The 22,645-nt window shown below is 40.9% G+C and overlaps 1 protein-coding gene across 1 annotated transcript in view; it reads right to left on the bottom strand.

Moving 5' to 3' along the window:
- The window catches only part of MYO10 (myosin X), a 144,587-nt gene that overhangs the window by 100,595 nt on the left and 21,347 nt on the right, over positions 1–22,645 (bottom strand). Inside the window, exon 2 of the mRNA XM_015854415.3 lies at positions 15,761–15,859. Coding sequence (XP_015709901.2) covers positions 15,761–15,859 — 99 coding nt within the window. The remainder of the gene's footprint in view (positions 1–15,760; positions 15,860–22,645) is intronic.

Raw genomic sequence — 22,645 nt, 5'->3', positions numbered from 1 at the left:
GCTAGCATGTCTGCCAAAATCTTCTTCGAGGCCCTTTGGGGCACGATTCAATCCTCATAAAACTCACACAGATGTAATAAAACTCAGAAACGATTCCCTTGGTGCTGTAGGCTCCAGCAGCCTAGTGGTCCTTTACTTTGCTATAGTGCCAGCAACTGAGGTCATACCCTGTCCAACTACATTGTCTCTGCTGTTACCGAAATCACTTGACCCTTTTCCCATGTGCAACAGAAGCCATGCTAGTAGGCTCTGGGACCTTGGATCCCACAGGAGTTTTATGCACAGTTGCAATGCAACTCAGAACAGCTTTGCCTCAGCAAAATCCAGTACCTAAATGCAAGGGTGTCCTTCTGCTGGTACAGTCACACCACTGTAGTCAAACCACTGTGCTACATCAGATGGAGTTATAATAGTATCAGTGCCCACAAAGATATTTTTATTTTGACTTTGCACAAAGTACTTCCCAGAACATGAAAGAGAAAAACGTTGGGAAGACATTGCAGGGAAGGGAAAGAAAGACTTCCTGCATCAAAATAAAATGCTAATGTCAGAATTTGTATTGCTGTAGCTAAAACAGTTCCAATCACAATTTGGCTGTGGCTTTCTTCAGGCCATGCAAGGAAAAACACAGGGTAACAACTGCAACTTCAGCAGAAAATCAATACAAAAGGTATGTTGTTTTGTTTTGTTTTCCCCAGATGTGAAGATACTTCACACAGGTCAAGAACACAGGCACTTGTTCATGTCCTTACCTCCAAAGGTAGAAGCTTACCTCCAAAGTACTTTTCCAAAGTGTGAGGTAACGAAGTCTAGCCAACCAGGCAATCTGAAGGAGGTTCGAACCACTGGAGAGAAACCCTCTCGCAGCACAGAGCTTCACAAGCCCAATACTGAATGCAGTGAATGAACATTTCACAGTTCAAACTAGGAATGCACACGCACTCAAAGCAACCTCTTATGGAGGAATAGCAAAGGACAGCCTTCCAAAACACGAAGTTTCAAATGTTGATAAAACATTGATGCCATCTCCAGTTCAAGATCACCAAAGATGTGTTGCTGATACAATCTCAAACAAGCACTCCCACATCTGCAGCTGGATTGCAGGGCAAAGAAGCACATCCATATCAGCAACCACCAAATATTTTTTCCAATGGAAAGGGGCTGTGATGAATGCATATTCTGGCTACTCAGGCAACAATATCCAGTGGATTGTCATCTTTACCAGTTACACAACTTCCATCCTGGCTGGACAATCCCAACTTCATAGAAGCCCACGGCAAATTCTGACCAAACCAAGCTCTGAACATGCATATGTAAGCACATTCCTCATCAAAACGCAGAGCACACACTGCCCAGAGCATGGCTGTGCATTCAGGTGCTCAGTATTGTTACAGAAGTGGCTAAAAGTTCAGTTGGAGACTTCTGAAAATGGTTCTGCTGGTGCAGAAAAGGTCCTTATAACCTATAAATATTTGTTAATATTTTCTACTACTAAGGAAATTCTATTACTTCTATTACTAAGGAAAATCTCTCATGTCTTTAGTCTTGTTTCTAGTTATGCTAAGATAAGCTGCAACACTTTTCAAGCAGAATGAGATTCAAGACCTTTTAGAATACACTTCAAATGTCATTTGTGTTCTAACAGTACGAATTGGCTTCTCTTTCACGCCTCTTCACAAACCTGTTGTTCAATAATGAGCTTTCAAAACTACAGCCTACCAGTAAAATTCATTGTTCCATTTATATTCCTCTCATTATCCCGGCCTCTTGCTGTGCTAGCTCCTTTTAATGGATGGAGCAAGTATTAGCTTGATTTCCTACCACACATCAAGTTTTCAGCTGAGCTTAGCAATATGCACCTCTAACAAGTGATAAGATCTCTATTGTTTTACTACTAAATGCATAAAGCTAGAGATTTTATTTCTACCTGCAACTGACACTGGGAGCATACTTTGCTTTCTTGACGTGGCGTAAATCCTGCAGACAGATGCTGCTGATAGGAGGGATTCAAACCAACACAAACAAAATGTAGCTATCATAAAAGATATGAATGAAATATACCCATTTTCACCAATTTGTAGTGAACAAAACAAAAAGTAACTAGGAAAGTAAAGCCTTTGGAATACTACACTTGATGAATAACAAAAGAAAATGTTATTACTTGAAATTAGCAATAGTACAGTTTAATGAGGAAATTAAATTAAAACAAATGTCTACTCAAAATGCAGTTTGCTGAAATAATAAAATAAAAAGAATAATCAGTAAAAAATAACTTCAACACTAAGCTTCCCACATTATACTCACAAGAGCCTGAACATCTGAACAAAGAGAGCTAGGTTTAAAGTCAGGTGAAGCTGCACAAAGGGAAACATGGATGGCAGCCAGATGCAGTGCTGACAAATCATTTAAGTGACACCATCGGGTGGCTGCAGCCTCAGCTAATGTGCCAGGGCAGCATAACTGCATGTTCTGCCATGGGCAAATCTGTGCTAACACAGACACTAAACGCTCTGCTCACTGTGCCACCACCTACAGCAGAAGAGGACACTGGCCCAGTCCCACAGCGAGTTTTCCAATTGATTTGGTACTACAGTACCCTCAGTCTGCTGTATAAAGAAAGGCAAATGGCTAATGGCACAGTGAAGTAGTAACCAGGTTGGCATCTGTACACACCACTGTTCTGCAGCGAATATAAAGCAGCAGTAGCCAACACTCAAATTTATTTGGATTTAATACGTACTTTTATGCAGCCAGATCCTTCTTAAGCATCAAAACAAACTACCACAATCCTTTCCAGACTTCCTCACTAACTGTCAGGACAAATATCAGCCTATCAATACTATGATAAATGAGCAGAACAGCCCCCACAACACTTGTTTATTGAAGTTAACTGTCGTGGGGAAGAGCCAGGAGTAAGTTTGCTTTATTTGCTGCAGACACTTGCAAAGACAAAGCCGTACGGCCTGACTATGAAACAAAGCACTGGAGTCAGCAGGACCCAAGGCTGAGGTTCACCACCAGCTCCCTGTGTGACCTTGCAGTCCATCACCTCTTCATAAATCCACCAGCCCCGGATGAAAGCAGGGCTTTGCTGCTAAATGCATGCAGCGTCGTGTTTGGCCTTTGTTAAATAAACATAACACCCCCGCAAAACTTAACCAGAGAACAACGTTGTGTTTTTTTTTTCTCCCTCCATACAAAGCACTTTGTACCATACAGAACCAGAGTATTCCACTGAGTGGGAGGGAAAGACATGTAAATATTTACCCACGTACTGCAAAGAACTGTTACTCGGGGAGGTGTAAGCTGGTGCCTGTGTGATTCAAGAACCAGATGGGGATGCTGGGGGTGTCGCTGGCAGACAGAAGGAGTAAGCCCATATCCTGAAAGCAGGCACTACGCTGAGAAGGCTCAGAAAAAAACCCATGACAAGGAACAGTTCCTGCCAGGCTGAAAACTGGCTTCAAGCAAAACTGAGATTCTATGCTACCACAAGTGCCCAGAGCTTAATTACAGCGGTAGATGAAACTACTGGGTTAGCAAGCAGACTTTTTTCTGCTTTTCCATCATCTCACAAACCAAGCATGTTTTGGATTGGTCAGCAAGCCTGGTTTTACAGAGGATAGCTATTTTTCCTTATGCCACTTGTACATTATTTCCCCATGTGCCTACCAGAAAGGAAAGTTTATCCAAAGAATGGCATGAAAAGGGAAGCCAGAAACTAGGCTGATTCTGTTGTGTCCTGGTGCAAATGGAGGGCCCGCTACTCAACATCCCTGAACTCCTGCAGAAGTAACAGCACAGTCCTGGTTGTTAAGTCTAAATGCAAATTAAAAAGGAATTTAAGATCAGTGCCATGCAGTGAAATGATGATGATGAGACTCTTCCACATGAAAAAGCCTCATCATTAATTCATGGATAGTAAGAGCTAAAGATAGCAACTTGAGGAAAAAAATCTAGAACCAAACGTAAAGCTAATTCATCTTCTGCTATAAAAATAAATCCACTCTCCATTCAGAAACTTCAAGAAAAGCTGCTTTTGTAGCTCCTGTTTTCAGGTGATATCACTTCAAAGGCAAACGTGTTTTGCAAATGTAAGTGTGGTAATGTTTGCCCACAGTTCCCTAATCAGTTACCCACTGCTAATCAACCATTTCTTTCCATTTTCATGCACAAATGGAGGAAGGACTGCTTGTAACTCCAACCCTGAACCACATCTGATAGGCTACCTATTATTTACATAATGTCCTCACTGTAATTGATGACTACATAACACTGTGCATAGGTTAAAAGTCATGCAAAAATTCATGGCTAGAGAGCAGCTTCAGCAACTCTGCATGTTTGTGGTAGCTAAATCTTTGCCTACTTCAAGCTGCCTAATCAACTCCCAGTACACTGGGTACAGTAAACAGTTTGTTCAGCTTGTAGAGAGTCAGATGGAGGGATTTCATCCTCAAATAGCACTGATTCAGGTAGCGATGTTCAAGGACTTTTCAAACCCTGACTGATTGCAGAGCTTATCAATATCAAAGGCGAATACTGTTCTCCCCAATCATGTTTTCTTTAGCTGAGGTCCAGGGCTTTAAGATAACTTTACTGTGAATTGGCTGGAAAAAAACCAGGACTTCATTTAGAAAATTTTATCGATCTCTACATTACTATCCGGGATTTCTTCTGCAGAAATGGATGTGCATACGATGCAGACATTTCAAATCCCATGTATGTGGAATGTAGCAGACTAATTGTACATGAGTGTGTGCACACATCTCCCCACCTCACCTACGCAGCACACATACAGACGATCAACTGCTTTTCAGAAGAGTGGCATCAACCTATTATAGAGGTACTGAGATATTGCACTGCATTGGAATAGCTCTGCTACTTTTAGAATGTGTTTGAACAAATCTATTTGATACACACTTCGTAGGTATCCTGAGATTAACAATAATCGAGTAATTGAATGAGCCTCTCTGGTCTGCTCTGTTAACACTGTCACACATCTGAAATCCAAAGAAAAAACAAAACAAAACAAAACAAAAAAAACACCCAGAGAAACAACCAGAAGAAAAAAATGCTATATTAAGAAAACCTGGACCCACAGCAGTCCTCTACCTTGACATCTCCCCCCACTTTGCACTCTGCCTGGGGTGGGCTGGATACAGCCCTTGCCTGTATCACAGTTTTCCAGTCAAATACAAGTTCTATGCAGCAGTCACATTCTTACTCTTAAATGTAAGTGCTCATATTCTGAACTTACCAAGTCTTTGTCATGCATCTTTTGCTTTCCCAATCATGCAGAAATATACGGTTTTTCTGCTTTTTTTTCCTTCTTCCTTCCCCAGAGCACATGTGAAAACCATTACCATATCTCAAATGCCTAGCAGACCTTGAATTATCCTTGTCAGAACTTTGTATTTCCTGGGCAAGTCTCACAGTGACAGATACCTTCTCTAATTACATTTAAGCCAGTGATGATGCAAAGATAATGCCAACAAAGTCCAGCCATCAAATTTCAATGTATATTAAACACCTGCCTGAAAGCAGCATTAATAATGGAACAGATTTTATTATTTACCTTTAATTAGAACTCCTTGCTGATGCTAGTGAAAAGCACACTTTCAAAGGAAGCAATCAGCAGTAAAAGACGTATCATTATTTTCATTACAGGTTTACGCGGCATTTCTGCTTATTAACATTGCTAAATATTCCTTTCCTAAATCTGCTTTCAGTCTCTTACAGTTCAGCAGCATTTGGGCAACTTCAGATGAAGCACTCAATGGCAGGTGCACAGCTTACTAACGATGCATTTACTTTCATTTTAGCTTATTTTAAGTCTATCATCACGGGTAAATTAGTATTTTTACCTCACTCTAGCCTACACTAATTGCGGTGATTCGATACCTGAATGTTCCCACCAGCCCTTTCTTTGGAGAAAGTATGTTTCATTTAGAAAGTGAATGATCTCTACAAGAGGCAAAGATGTTATCTTTCCTGTAAAAGCCATCAGTTCAACAAAGTTATAAATCACTGCAGAAAAACCCCACAGTGAGCATGCAGTAGTGCCTCAGATATCTGGCAGCCAAACACCTCAGGACAGCCTGTCTGCTCACAGTGAGCCTCAGCTGCTGCTGAGCAGGACCTCCCATCGCTTCCCCACTGCTAGCTACCTTAACTCAAATCCCAGCACGTGAAAGGAGGATGAAAAGCCCACCTCCCTTGTGTTCTTCTTGCCACAGGTAGCACTCTGCTTAACTTATGGTGCAAAGAGGCACTACAGCATTCCCTGGCTACCTCTCCAGTGTTTCACTTCACAACACAATACCATATTTTTCCCATGAAATTTTCTTTAATTCTCCTTAGTTAAGACAGCTTGAATAGATAAACCTCCTTAAATCATCTCTCAATTCCATTAAGTTTATACTCAACAGGAACTTACTTGTTTTACAAAATAGAGCGTGCCATATGAGGAAGAGGCACATGACCTATGCTAACATTTTCCCCTCCCCGCCCTTCCTTCAGTGAACATAAAAGCACCACTATAAAGGAGTACTTAAAGTTCCCTTTGCAACTAATACTGAAGGAGTTTATTATTGCATTGCAGAAATGCTTTAGGGGAAATCTTGCTCAGATATCCTTCTCATGAGAAAGCTTGGCACTTTCAAAAAAGCTGCTTTGAAATTTTTAAGAACACGTTTTGAAACTCCTGAATGCAAAACACGCTCCATCTCTTTTACGTGCTCCTGCATTTCTGCTAGATGCCCTGAAAGCAGAGAGCTCTGTTTCTATGGACGTGGTCAAAACAGAATGTGAAGTTCTGCAAGAAGTATTTCATCTTTCAAATGGAGCATGTTTTGGGTATTAAACCTTGGAAACTGATCCAACATCAGAAACACGACTTGATTGTACAGGTTAAGTTTGTTTTAAAGTTAACTTGTGCAGAAAAGGATATCTGGAGATACAGACTTCTGAGCGTTTATTTGATGTACAAAGGTAATGGATATCTCGAGTACTACTCAAGGTACTACAGGGGAAAGATCAAATGAACTTGTCACCTACAAAACTGGCATTGCAGCCTTTCCCAAATGTAGTGCTAGAGGACAGTGGCTGCTTCCCTACAAAGTAAGTACCACCACTTCATGACACGTGCTGACTACTACATTCACCAAGACCACCAACGCAACCAACACAGTACAACGAACATCTGCCAGATGGTTTATTTTGCTTTGTTGCTATTTCAAAATTCCATAACACAAGATTTTTCTTCCCCCAAACTGACCCATTGATGTTACTGAATAATGGCTATTTAGTGCTGTTCCACAAGATGATGATATAAAGAAGAAACGGATGCTATCCCAAAGCTAACACAGAGTAGCCCCACACACAAAGTATACTCAGCACATACAAAGGACCCTTCAGCTTCTACTTTCTTCTAGGTTCTTATTTTTTTTTAGGCCAGTTATTAGAGAAACAAGCACTGTCAATGGTATTCTGACTTTAAAAACAAACAAAAAACCTTGTTTTAAATAAGTAGGAAAGAGTACCTAAATACTTAATGATTTTGCTCAGCAGTTCATGGAGGTAAGTTCATGGACACATTGGTGAAAGCTTTCTCCATGTAAAAATCTCAGTGTTCAGCCATCATTCAACTGCACCCTAAAGTACAAAATGTCAGCCACACAAAACTGAGCACTCCACCCTGGTGTTTGCTGAACTCAGACCACATGTTCCTGAAGCATCAGCAGCACTGAGTGACAAGATCTGCTTCACATTCATGGGAATTCAATAACAACAACAAAATGGAAGTGACAAACTTTACTCATCATGGCACTGGATTTGGTCATCTTGTTACTTTTTGGCACATGGTAGCCTGAACTTCTTTCCATGCTCTGTGAACAGCTGAATTGCATTCTCTTACAAAATAAATTATTACAGCAGCTTGTGCACATCTGCTTTAATCTTGAAACAAAAGCAGTTTTGCTATCTTTAGTGAGAGCACAATAAGAGCACAACAAGGCACAGATGGTTTGGATTTTCTATGCAGAAAGCAAAAGAGCAGACTGACATCTTAACTGTACACACAGTACACACAGCTGATGACGTGGCCACAGCAAGCGATAGGGACACAAGACATACCCCTTTGTCAGCAGCTTGGATATTAACTGCCTTCAATCAGATCTTATAAAAGCAGAGAGCAACTCTGTGCAAAGATAAATGCTTTTGTTCATGGAGTTTTAATTTACATTGTTAGTAAAGCACTTAAGAGCAGCCTTACTAATGCCAAACGAATTAATTTCAGTTTAGTTAAAGCAAACAGTACCATTATGTTTAGGAAACACAGAACAAAACCCTTGAAAAGGCAACATTAAACAAGTTATTTATGGCCACTACTTAGCCTTCCTGCCCTCATCTTGTGCGCATTAAAAACCTCTAGGCTGCTCTCTTTCAAACTGCCTAAGTTCTGACAAAAAGTGGTTATGCGCTGGTAACTTGAATGTTAATTCTGGAGAAAAACTCCAATCAGCTTAATCTGGCTGATTTTTTTAATTTTTTTTTTTATACAACCTTTAAAATAAAGTATCTCACTGCAGGATTAAAACTTTCCCCTTCCTGGAATTAATCAGACTGATAGTGTTTTTGGCAGAAAAGGCAGTAACAGGAAAAAACGTAAGGACAGCACATGTGCAACACATCTCAGAAGACATTTCATAACCGGCTCTGTTTTTTCATGCAATAAATACACAGTAGTTCAGACAAAAGCATACACAGAAAAAGACTTCCCCACTGCCCTTTAAAAAATACTGTGAGAATAGCTGTTGTCTAAAGACGCTGCTTTTGATATAAAGCAGATAAAGAGGCAAGTTGAATTAGCTCCTGACACTGGAAAAAAGCTTTGCTGCTTTTTTGCTGCATAAAACAACTTCAGTGTTGTTTTCATGTCTGTGTGCTGAAGTAGGAAGAGATTCCCTGACATCTTTGAGAATTTAAGAGACTCACAGTAGCGATTTCTCCAATTAGCTGGTAATTATAGGGTCCAAAAATTAATTTAAAAAAAAATTAAAAAGACACATCAGAAAAAATAATATTCAATTTATGAGTGATTTAGGTTGAGTCACTGATGAAATATATCTAAGTAATGTCTAGGATTTCAAGGCAGCATTTCCATCAAGGGAAACAGGGCTGTGAGGCCTTGCAGTGGCACTGAATCCTTCCTGGAGGTAAAGATGCCTCTGTGGGCTTGAGCTGCAGCCTAGGATGTTCCTGGTAGAAAAGAAGGTGTGGGAGGGACAGCGCTCGGCTCAGCAGTCAGGCAGGCCACACTGCTGGATCAGTGGGGATGTCGGGAGGACAGACGGATGGAAGGAGCCACGTGAGGTAGTCAGCCTCCCCAAGGCCAGGCCTCACATCTGCCATGAGCCATGTTTACACGTGTGTGGACAGATGCTTGCAGTAGGAGAGGCTTAACCTTGACATCCTGTATGAAGATGTAAACACCCACAGAAGATAAACCCAAAGAATCAAGAGGCAGACTGGCTAACCCCACACCACCCCAAATTCCCACACGCAGCCCTTAAGAAACAGCAACCACGCTCTTCCTGCCCCCAAATAACCTAGGAAGCCAGCATTCAGATAGCCAGAGCATCAAGCTCTTTAAAGTATAGTAGAAATAATCAGGAGAATTATTACAGCTGAGCCAAATATAACTAACTACAGAATAATATGAATTTTATGATGTTTAGGCAGATGGAATCTGATTTCCTGATTTAAAGTTGCTGAATTTGGAATTCACCCCACACTTAGAGGCAGGGGACCTGCTGTCCCTAATGTGTGCAGTAACAGTAGCTGCAACTCTGAGTGCCATCTAATTAAAAAGCACTATATTTTTTGTAAGTTTCAGAAGGCGATAGATTCATTTAACGCTAAACACAGCCGAGACCACTGTATGTATTTGTGTATTTTTCTTAAGAGGCTGTATGCACAAGGAAAAGCACAATGGGCTTATTTAAAATGGTCCCTTGTAAGAGTGTATTTCAAAGGCGATAGATATTGAATTCAGAGAAATGCTAAAAAAAAAAAGAAAAAGAAAAAAGCCAGACAACCCTGTTTGGAAATGTTGTCAAGCCTTAACAAGGAAGAGCTAGAAGCAAGCACAACGTCTTTCAGTGATAACTAAGAAAATCCTTGTCCAGTAGGATTTACTTCTCAGATGCCTGATCCCATGAACCTATGCATCCAAACACAGCGCTTACTGATAAACACTCCTACTGACTTCAGCAGCTTAAGCCAAGTAACTTCAGTGGTGTCATTCATGCCCCATGAATATGAACGGAAGACTCTTGTTCAAAAGGACTACTCACAGTCCTAAAAACTAGCTCAAGGGTCCCAAGTAGGGGTGAGAAAGGACACAAGGCAAAGAAAAGAGTACTTGTGAGAAGTGCTTAACCATTTTCCTGCAGGTTTCTGGGGTGGTTTTCTTTTGTTCCTTTTGCTTTTTTTTTTTTTTTTTTTTCCTTTTTTTTCCAAATAATCACCAGGTAAATTCAACAGAACTCTACTGACCCCTCAAAACAAAACAAAAAAGCTCAAACAATTCCCAAGTAATTCCCAAGTCTTAACTTCTCTGAGGAGAAACTGTCCTAAGCCCTAAAGCCAAATGGAAAGGAAAAAAAAGAGGTGAAAACTATAGAAAACATACCCGAGTCATGTTTAACAAGGAACATCTGTAGACTCTCCCATTTCCTGCAATGCACAAATGCCCAAAAAGAGCCATATTAAGTTAAACACACAGGAAAAAATACCTTTGTTGCCGATCAAACCATTTACAGGTGCCTGTTATTTGAAGTGGAGGATACTGAGCAGTACTGCCTTCGCTGACATAACACCACCCCATGAAGGGCTTCTTTGTAAAGCAAGTTCACAGAAAGCTGTTTGAACTGACAAAATCTCTAGTGGTGAAATCTGACATCTGTTTCAAAAGAACCTACATTTTTAGGATACTACAGCTCAGCTGCTTCTATTTATAACAAGTTTGATTTAAAAGTTCCTCTCAGTCAACTAAGCAAGTATGCAATTAAGCGTTCCTAAATTTCAATGTCAGGATCTACATAGTCTGCAGCAATTAGCTGAACTTTCACTTCCCATGTATGAATTTCTTCATGGCAGATTTTCACTACACATACACACAATGTTGTAGATTTATAGTACATTTCCACTGGAGGAAAGTGGTCTTATTTAGGATGTGTGCAATTTGGTGCTGCTCTGAGAAGTCCAAAAATTCACCACCTTTGACCCATTGCTCCTTACACAAACCACAATTACTCCTCAAGCAAAGGGAATGCTGGTTATACATTTGTATAATCCTACACATTTGGATGCACAAAGGAAAAAAAAATACTCTTGATTATGAGACAAAGACATTCTTGGCATTAATGTCACACAAGTCAAAAAAGTTCTCCTGATAGATTTCACTTATCCCAAGCTTTTTGTGTTTAATATCTATGCTTATCACTGGGGATAGTTTCTAGAGCATCTATACAACAGCACAATATAGTCCTCCTTCATAAAAGAGTAAATGATAGGATTTTTATCTGTAACAAGGGAAAGTTCATGTTATTTGAAAAAGAAATTGAGAAAACCTGGAAAGTTTTTTCCCTCTTTAGAACCACTGAGGCTCTACTGAGCATGTACATACAAGTCATCCAGACAAAGCAAGAAATGACAGCAGGGCTTTCAGCATTTTATTTAAAGTCCACTTGAGTTCTTTAAAAGCTCTCATAGCTACATTAAAAACTTATATGTTATGGCAATGAGGAAATGTCTGCTTTAGTGTAAATACATTGTTAAAAAAGAAATCATTTTAGCCCTAAAAATAGAAATAAGAAAACTACAGACAGAGATTAAACGAGATGCAGTATCTGTAACTCCATCTTAAAAATATGTATACGTACACACAAGGAAACACAGGGTTGTCTTTTGTTGTTCTTTTTATGTTTTATCCAGGTATTCATAGACTGCACTAACATAGTTGATACTTGAGGCACAGTCTTTTTGCACCTTCATACACATTAGTGGAACAAAACATTGGCAGGATGGTTGTTTTGTCTTCAAACAACAAATTATTACAGTATTCTTCTCTTACAGAAAGCAAGAAATGCTTACAAAGTAAAGGATATTCATGCTATTCCACCAGCCCATCAAATCACAGAGAATGATGGCAGCAGAAAACAGTATCACAGCAGTCTTTAACAATAATTAACAAATGAACCGCTTAACTTCAACACGCAGATACCACTAGAATAATTAGTCTTGCTCAATGAATAATTTTATTAGCATGTGATTATCAAGAAGAGATTCAAAACCTGATATGCAACTTGTTAAATCTCTGAAGAGTATGCCACAATCTACACATCAGTATTTGCATTCTCCAGTATTACTCACAACCAACACTCCTGCAGAATGCAACTGAAGGCCACAGGTATTTTTGCTGCAAAATTATTTCCACCACTCAGAATAAAATAGTAAAATATATTACTGATTAACTTCTATCTATGTTTTTTCACATTATTTTGCAAACTAATGCTAGCAAAGAACTGAAACAGCACAACTGGAAAACAAGTCTCATTGCCCTGCCAATTCCATCTTGAGGATTCCTACAATGTGCTCAGCTGAAAGGTGAGTACTGCAAATCCTAGCAGAAGTTACTGAGTAGGAGAAGATTATCAAAGCGTAGCACTGTAGTTATAGTCACAACACTTTCATCAGTTTGTCATTAGACTTGGCCACAATAGCTGCAGTTCTCAAAATGATCTGGGAATCGAGACACTGACCACACTTGGAAAACCATCATCATTGAAGTCTCTTCCCTTTTCCCTTACCTGCCCTGCCTCCTTCTTCAAAATGAAATACAGCTTGCAGGAGATCACCAAGCCATTAGAGGTATTGTCAGACATTACCTAAGATATTTCTCATGGTTACTACCTTCTGCAGCATGGAGGTAGCCAAGCAGCCCAGGCAAAATACTCTAAAAGGATATCAGAAAGCAGTTGGAAGAGCAAAATGAATTGGCACTGATGCCAGCCAGCACATCTCCTTTAAACTCAGAATGCACTTTTGAAAACATAAGTCCTGAAAAAGATTCAAGTAATAAACGCTGAGAACTGCTGATCTGCCCTTTGCTGGAGTGCAGTCAGCTCAGACCTACTGGTGACAGAAATGTTACGCACAGACTCTGACAGCTGTTCCCTACATCCCAGCTGTTCCTCAGCACAGTTTAAACATCTGCTTGTAAAACAAGCGGGACAAACTAAAAATGGTGGGTTTCTTTTCTGTGATGTTTACAGCATTAGGCTTTTCTGGTGAAATGGAATCAGGTGGATTATGTTACAGTGGTGGCTTATGTCTACCTGAATTTTCAGCCTGCATTAGAAACACCATGGAAAGGCCACAATACAAATAATACGTATATGCAAGGCTGCCAACAAGCAACTTTTCAACTCTCTGATGCTAATTCTAGCTCTGCCATTGCATGTTCAAGCACCAGAGTAAGCTGTCCATTTTAGAGCTGTTACCTGCAGTTCCCATAAGTAGGTCTGTCAAGCTGAAAACACTTCTAAAAGCCACATTCTTCACAGTCAGTTGTCCAACTACAAAACTACAAAATTACAGGTAGCCTCTCCTGAGCTTTTGTGTCACTCTTACTAGAGGCTGGATTGGATTTACTCTTAAATGAAGTGCTCAGCGCTGCACATAGCTTGGAGCATATGCTACTGCAACAAAACAGATGGCAATATTCCTACTCTGCAAACAAGATACAACTGTGATGCCTTAACATGACAGATTCTTCTTTATTCAGCTTTAAACAAACAACAGAGGAGATGGTTTCAGCATCTGCACTTCACTGGGCCTCCAATTTCAGCAGACCAAATCAAGGGTAAATTATAAATACACTAATCCCCAAATCTGAAAAAGCAAACATACAATTTAATGTGCATCCCACTGAAAACACACCAGTACAAACAAGGTCTCCTTGTTTTCTTTTAAGAAGCTTTACACCTAGTAGTTCATCTTAGCCTACTTTTGCACACAGCTTCCCCTGTACCACACACCTGTGAGTCACCAGTGCAAGACACCTGGTGACCTGAAGTAGGCTGTGCTGGTCTTTCAGTTTCCTATAGTGTGACTTTCACAACTTGTCTACCAGCTTACAAGAAGATGAGCATCTTAATCCTGCTACCAGTCAGGAATGCCTCTAATTAACATCTATCTTCTGTTCGCTTGATAGCATTGTGAATTACCTCCTCCAACATCTGCCCTCCTGCCTCAGTCAAGACCACCCTCCAGATGTTTAATGTGACTAACAATCCTGTCTTCTTCACTCACCAGTCTCTCCACCTCTCTGCCTCCCCAGAGCTGTCAAGCATAGCCACATTTTGCCAGCAGACACATGACAAGACATGGGTGCTTAACTACAGCCTCCTCTCTGCTACTCTGTACATCATTTTCTCTGCTTCAAACCCCATTAGTCTCATGTTTCTTATTGCCCTATGCTGCCAGGATAGAAGCAATTTAGCCTATATCTTGTCCATCAAAAAAGCATTCAGCAATTCTTTCTGGTTCCTTTCCTGCTTGCAGAAAAAACTTACAAAAAAAGAAGGAGTTCCCTGGCTCTGACAGACATGCTTTTCCATCTTGTTCACTCAGAAAAACATTACATGAAGGCAGCAAGAAAAGGCAATGTTTTCCATCCTATTAAACTCGTCTCAGCCTCGTTCACTACCTGAAGCCACCTCCATCCAGCGCAAATAAAACAGGAAGCAAAACTGGGGGGGGGCAAAAAAATACATCCCCCCAAAAGTCAAAGACAGTATTCTCCTGATGCTAATTTCCCTGTCAGTGTAACTGTCTATATCCAAGTCTTAATGTAAAACTTAAATTCTACTGAAATTCCTTTAAGAAACCTTCAAGAAGGGAGGTCTGATACACTGTGGCCTAATGGAGAGTAGAATAAATATGATATATGAAGGCATTGAGTGAGGAAGCAGAGCACTTCCATGATGTCAGCAACCAGTAGGGCTGGTTCTGCCTTCTTCAAGCTGAAGAGATGAAGGAAATTAAAAAAAAAAAAAACAACACACAAGTTGTCCATCAACTTTGTTCAGCAGCTGGCAGCCAGACGCTGTCAGTGATATGCTCATCCAACAGGCACACACCACCTGCAACCGCTGAGGTAACCTGAGCAAACAGGACGGAGCTGCTGGATCCATTCCCATTTCTCTAGAAAGGCAGGAGACATGAGTGCTTGGCAGCTAGAAAGCAGTTAAAAGAAAACAAAAGATGCAGAGCAGAGGAACGGTCTCCTTCCCTCACCGATCTCATGTAGTAAGGACTGGTGGAGGTGCGCAAAACATGCTGCCCTGATGCTGCTGTGGGAGGTCTGCATCACTGTTTCCCTCCACACATTGGCACAATGATGTTTCTCACTGTAAAGATGCACAGCCCTAGCAAGGCCACCCAAACCCAGCACATAAAAAAACCAACAAACCTGCGCTGAGAAAGCTCACAAACCTGGCAGCCCTCCTTCAATTTTGTCAGACACTGTTATAGCAGAGGATCAGATATGTAATGGAAAGAGCTCTTAAAACCAAAGTTCCATGTTAAGTCATTCACAGACCTTAAACTTTTGCATTCCCCCGTGTCCTCTCCATTAAGGAGAACAGTTTCTCTTCCAGAAAGCAGTAAAAGCAAACACAAACAATGCCCGTACCTGGCCATAGTCAGTCCTGAACACAACGACTCCTTCTGCACAGGAATGAACAGTACTTGGATAATGCTGATTATTTTCTCGCAACCAGACTCGAGACCCCTAAAATAAAACAAAATCAAGTTACAATGGCATAACTGATAACATAAGAAAGAATTTCACTCAGCATTTTTTTTCCTTGAAAATACTTATTAAATAAAAGAAGAGCATGTAAAAATAAAATCCAAATAAGCAAGCGAGAGAAAGAAAATAATATTTCAGTAACTACTTGGCATCTTCAACTGAAACAGTAAACACAGGAGAACTACACTGAAGTACTTTTGTTTGTTTGCTTTTTTAAATTGAAGCGCCTAAATACCAGCATGAACAGCAGGAGCTCACCCTGAGTCACGTGCTTCATGTTAGCACATGTAAAATGACAAAGCAGTGTTTGAAATTATACATGATGTTTAAAAGATGCTCCTCAAAGCCAGCAGGCTTGTTACCTGCTTATTTTCAACCTCTGTTAGGATCACAGCATTTCACCTCCATCACCTTTCATATTTTTTCTTAATTCCTTTGCCCTTTATCCTGTCCTCTGATGGCTGCACAAGAACTCAGGATTTCATAAAATCACCAACAAGCAAAGCTACAAAGAAATAGCATTTGCTTTCTAGATCCAAAGAGGCAACACAAGCACAATCAGCAAGCTACCAAAATCAAGACAGGGCAGGCACAGATTGTTTTAGTTTTTAAACCAGCTACTTGCAACCCTCCCAAAACACCCAAAGATACTCAGCTGCAGCACCCCAGTGGTCTGAACCTCAAATCCAGACTATACACCTCTTCTCTGCACAGAGATAGCAGCCTCCATATCAGACATACAGTACTTTCAGGAATACATATAAAGAGAAGGTTTTGAGTCTCCTCCCCAGTGTGACCAGACAAATTCCCTCCAGAAGAAAAGGTAAATGTGTGATAGAGGTGGACTAGGATGTACCCTGATAATAAGAAGGCTGAGACATTGTTTTTTAATAATGATCATACAGACAAACAACAATTCAAATAATTAATCTTGCATGCCAACCTCCAAAGATCATCTTTGCCTGAATTTGTACAGAGAAATCAGACTTAAGCCTTTTAAAAGCTGTTATGAGTGCAGATTCCTAATGAACAATCACAAGCACGGTTTATTTCTGTTACATGGCTCATGAGTCTGCCACTCAGTTCAGCCACATTACAAGCTGTACACACTTACAATACTGCTGAATAAACATCATTCTTGTTTCCATGCTGGGAAAACATCAGCACTGAAAAACAGTGATGATCACAAAGAATACAAAAGCTTTTGCTACTGGGTTTCTCTTTATGGCAAGAGCTCAGTCACATAGAAAATCAAATAAGAGCATCTGCAATATTTCCTCCCACTCCATCTTTTGACAAACTGAATTTGTTTGCCATTTTACCTCCAAAACCTTGAACCAGATTGTTTCCAGGTTCATACCAAAACTGAGGCACGCAAGGGCACCTTCCCCTGTGCCCTCAATGTACGCTCACTCAGGTATAGGAGCCTGAGGGCCAGCCTGTGAGGAGTCTTTGCAATCTGATCTCCCTGGCAGATCCAATTAACAGAAAGGTCCTACATGTACCTCAGGAGTGGTGAACAGGCTGCCCAAGGAGGTGGTGGAGTCACTGTCTGTGGAGGCATTTTAGAGGCCCATGGATGTGGTACCTAGGTACATGTTTTAGTGGTGGACTTGTAGCATGAGGTGATGGTTGGACACTATGATCTTACAGGTCTTTCCCAACCTAAATGGTTCTGTCATCTCCAGCACCAAGCATCTGTCACAGCTGCCAGGGGAGAGAACAAAAGGCTCTTCTTTCATGCTAACTTAGGTAAAACACCAAAGCATCCCCAGCACTGCCATCTCCAACCTGAAGGGCACTCCTCCCTCCCCTGCACGTCTTTGGCCCCATTGTTTCACCTACACATACCCACATTAACACTCCTGAGGCAGCATAGCCAAGGGGACTTAGCCCTGACCTCCCAACTCCCAGAGGAAGGTTTCAGCAGGCAGCTGCTGGGCTTCCAGCATCCCTACCAGTCTGTCTCCACCCCTGAGTTTGACCCACCTAAACACACAAATATGCCACAATAATCCTATTCGTCCGTAAGTGCTCCAGGACAAGCAATATCCCATTTTTCAGCTGTTTTATTATTTGCCAAATTCTCCGATTTCAAGTAATATGAAGTTTATGCTTTCAAGGGCAATGAAAAAGCTTATAAACATTAAACCACAACAATATTTGCCAAAACCTCAGCATTCAATAGCCTCTCATTAGCAGGACAGTGTTTTCCATAGTGAAATTAAATAATGAATTCTGCAGTTTTCTAGCTCTGAAGCCAACACAGGGGCCTGAACAGAAGCATTCACTTGGCTGGCCTACCCCTAAAATAAGCAAGTATGGAAAGGTTTGATTTAAACAAATGTACATTGTTAGGGGTCAATGGCCACTATTCAGAGAGGTTGGAACAATGCAGTTTGCAGAGCCTGGGGCACCTGAAATGCAAATACAACCTGTGCTGTGGTGAGGTAGCTCAACAATAAAAGGTCTGTGTGTTGCAGAACGGACTGTGGGACCTCCCAGTCTGGGAGATGGAAAATAAAAGTCTTGGCAAAAGATTCAGTAGGAAGTTGAAGTCGCCTTCCATGCCCAGCGAGCTCTGCAACTGCGCTACAGTCCCTCAGAAGCAGATTTGCTACAGGCAAGTGACAATCTCAAGAACAAGATCCTCATAAGCTGTTAATTTACAGGCAAGACTTAGCATACAACAGTCTTCAGATTTATAAACAAAAAACAAAAAAACAAAACTTCAAACTTTGATCACAGAATTCAGATACACTTTCATTTCACAATTCCTGACCAAGTGCAAAGGACAAGTGGCTCAAAATGCCTGCTATCTCCCTGCAGTGTCTTTTAGGAACACATCAACACCTCTGAAACATGTCTGTGTCTTCACTTTGTCTTTACTTCACAAAAGTAAAAGAAAAGGATTCAGTGAAATAAAGTTCTGAGACTTTTCAGAACCAGAGGCCTCTGAGTAGGAGCAAGGAATGACTTCTAGGCCAGAAATTCTGGTACCACTGGAGATGCAAACAACAGGTTGTACAATAGCATGAACAGCCACAGAAGAGCTGTAAGTACATAGGTATAGTGAGTATACACACATACAGATGAACAAGGATATACTGCCTAATAACTATTCTCATCCAAGACGAAATGCTACTCATTCGCAAGTTATAGTATACAATCCAGTTCACACATCAACACAAAAGATTCAAAGATGTTAAAACTGCTTTAAATTAAGAAGAATGAATTTAAGTTATTGTCACATCTCTGTTCAAAAAGCATTTGCTGTTAAATCTTGACAAAGCAATGGAACAACAATCAAAACATATTTAGACAACCTTCTCTTTGGTTGGCTCCAAACCTGAATTCTAAGAAGCAGGAAGAGACATTATTAACTAGGTCAAGCTAGACACTGCTTTTTAATATGGAAGATAACTAAGATTATATTTATCTTCATTCCTCCTGTTTACAAATACATATCCAATACCTAGCAGGGCCACAGCAAGAATATATATACATATATATAACTTTACTAATTTGGTATTAATGAACTCTGTTACTTCTGAAAACTTGCCCTTCATTGCACCCCAAAATCCTAATATGCTGAGTGCCTGCCTGCCCAGGCTATTCACTGACTAAGTCAAAGTTCACTGTAAGTAGGATCTCTCTTACCAACCTCAACCCATGATGAACCATTCAGCTTCCCAAACAGAAAACCAGATCTGTTCTTGCATATGAAAACCCAAAGAAACAAACATGATCTTTTGTCCAGCATATGAATGTGTGATTCAGAATACTGCTCTTGATCTAGGTCTCCTTCTCTGCAATGTCCACATTTCCCAGGCTCACCAACAAAAAGATTCCCCAACACTGGATTTCAGGGGTGGCTGAAATACCAGAATTTTTATCGAAATCTGTGCACACTGCTGCCACATACCCTGAGAAACAGAAATAAATAAATATTTCACAAGTCACTTTATGATAACTCCTCTAGTAAGTTCTCTCACTCTTCAGACATTCTGCCTCCCACTATAACGTGATGGAAGAAGTGCTGGAGAAGCACTACTGGAATCCTATCTCTGCAGAGAATGAGAGAAAGAAAGCACACTTCTGGAACGTATTTGAACATTTAATCTAAATTCCCATATCTCAAACTTAACTACCAAAATGACTACATACTTAAATCTTAGCAAATACTGAACCCAGCTGAATGGAATAAAATTCATCTTTCAAAACGCTGAAGGCACTAACTGCAATTTCCTCACAGAGAAGAGGAATAAGCTACCAACACCTTCCCCTCAATGAATTTAGCTCTGCCTCCTAGGCCATACTGCTTTGCTTTACTGTTTTAAAGCAGAACAAAGCCATAAAGAAGTTTCCAGGGGATATAAGGTCAGTGTAGGAGGATAGTTTCGTGCAGAACAAAATCTCCTGAAAGCCCAGTGTTTCTGTTGCCTCTCCATCCCCCACAACAGATCAAAGCAGCAGCCCTTCAGCTCCTGAGGTCTGCACAGCAGCTGTTGATTAACCTTGAACAGAATCCACCTCCTTCTGTTTCAGTAACTGGAGACAGTGCAACACCAGCAATAGAGTGCCACTTTAAAAGTAACTGGATTGAAACAGATATTATTAATGTTACAGACTTGACAACAAACTGGAATACATTTTTACCATCCCCAGGTCTTTGAATCCAAACAGAACATATCAACAGTTTCCAGTTCTTCTCTACACAGACAAAGCAGAGATTAACCTTCGCATACGCAGGTGGACAAGCACGCTCCGCCCCACCTTCTGCTGCTTAGCTTGAATACCCACATCACTTAGATGAAAAGCCAAAAAGCAACAAAGTTCATTCACAAAACTCTGAAGATGTGGTTGTCAGCTCCTGAGGATGACAAGCAGGAGACAACAGCTTTCTCATAACGGAAGAAGAAAATCCAGCAGTGAGATACCATCAGGTCTTTGTAAAAGCCAATATTATTGCTACAGTTTGAATAATGACTCTAATAAGAAAGATTAAAGCATTACCTTCAATACTATTCTGGTTTTTGGATGGTTGGTTGGTTTCTTTGTGCTTTCAGTACTGTCTACCATGGGACTGTGGCTGCAAAAATACAGTACGAGAATTTAAAATGCCTCCATCACCATCATTCCCAGGCAGAGTGGGCAGGCTGCTAGGGAACATCTCTTTCTTGTGCCTGAGAGTTGAGGCAAAAAGGAAGAGCAGCTTCTAGGCAGTTAAGTCAGTGGCATTTCTGATCAACACCAAAATTAAGAAGTAGTGCTCCAATTACAACATGCCGATTATTAATAAAAGCACAAAAATGTGACACCTGGGAAGAAAGGAACACATACAGCAACTTTTCCCTAGCAGATAGGCAGTTTCAAGTCTCTCTGTAAATCCTCAGCAGAATGGATGGCCCTGAACACATCACTGCCTCCAGTACTCTGCACCCCATCTTAGTTTGGGAGGGGGCGGAAAGTGAACTGTTAGAACTCAGTAAGGAAGATAAGTAATTCAGAAGGATGGCAAGTGACCTAGAAGAGGAGGCAGTTGTTGGCAACAAAGGGGAGAAAGGTGTAAGCAACACGGAAGAAAAAGGCATGGGGACACTGTAAACTTTTTCATCACCATTCATAGTAGAACAGGGGGCAGTAACAGCCAAATGACAGACCTCTCATGATATATGTTGTTGTCTTAAAAAGAAGACAAGTATGTAATTTGCTTTCCATTATTTGGTTTCTAAACATGAAATATATATCATCCTCACAATATCATTAAAATTAATCTTACGAAATCTGGACAACACTGGACAGTTGGTAAATGAGGCTGTCCTATTGGGTCTGTTCAGCCACACCTCCTAAGCACCATATCACCCTCACCTTTCAGATTTCCACCCAGTTGGCTGAACTCAAGCTAGGGAACAAATCCCAGCAAGGCCTCCGCTATCAGTGCTTGGTAGGTGTGGGCTGCCCCAAGCTTTGTTGACAGAGCTCAGGTCCTGCTGCCCCTAATTGCAATGTCTCAGCCAGTAACATTCACCTGAGCTCACCAACTACTCAGCCCTATCAGTACCCACTGTAATATGTCAGAGTCAATGATTTGAATCCTGGAAAAATAACTTCTTAAAAATAAATTCTTAAAAATTAATTAATTCAAAAGGAATCTTAAAATCTGTGCACATTTCTACACTCGGAGCCCAGCTGTTGTGCCAGGCTTTCACAAGCAGGCTTAGAACACAGGATGATTCCCCCACCAGCGCAATACGTGAACATCCTAAGGAAGGGAGGGCAGTCCTGCACCCCTCCATGCCCTTCCTCCTCATCTCTGCACACGAGGCAAGCACAGAAAAAGCAGATCCTGCCCCTGAAGCCTACAGCTGCAAGGCTCATGTTAGCAGCTTCCCACTCTAATTTGTATGCTGCAAACCACAACAATCACTTAGCAACTGCAAATGGCCTGTCTGGAGATCACCTGATGAAAACACAACCAATTAAGAAAAAAATAATAGCATTTGTTATTATTAAAAGGCAGAGCACGGGCATATTCCTATGCACTCAGAACAGAAATGTGCATGCCAGTAGCTGTCTGCTCATGCTTTGCAGATGCAGTCATCTGTGGATGGTACCCACCAGGGAGCTCAAGGTGTTGAGGATTAGTGCTGTACCAGGGAGCATCAGCCACAACAAGTTGGCTTCTCACATGCGGGAAACCTCAATGAAGACACCTCACAACACTTTACTGAAGGACACATAATCAAAGCAGTACAGCATCTC

Source organism: Coturnix japonica, chromosome 2, assembly GCF_054131305.1.
Source record: "Coturnix japonica strain WE chromosome 2, WE-NBRP24, whole genome shotgun sequence".
In the NCBI taxonomy this organism is placed as follows: domain Eukaryota; kingdom Metazoa; phylum Chordata; class Aves; order Galliformes; family Phasianidae; genus Coturnix; species Coturnix japonica.
Note: the sequence above shows the minus strand (reverse complement) of the source record. Positions and strands in the feature narration are given on the sequence as shown.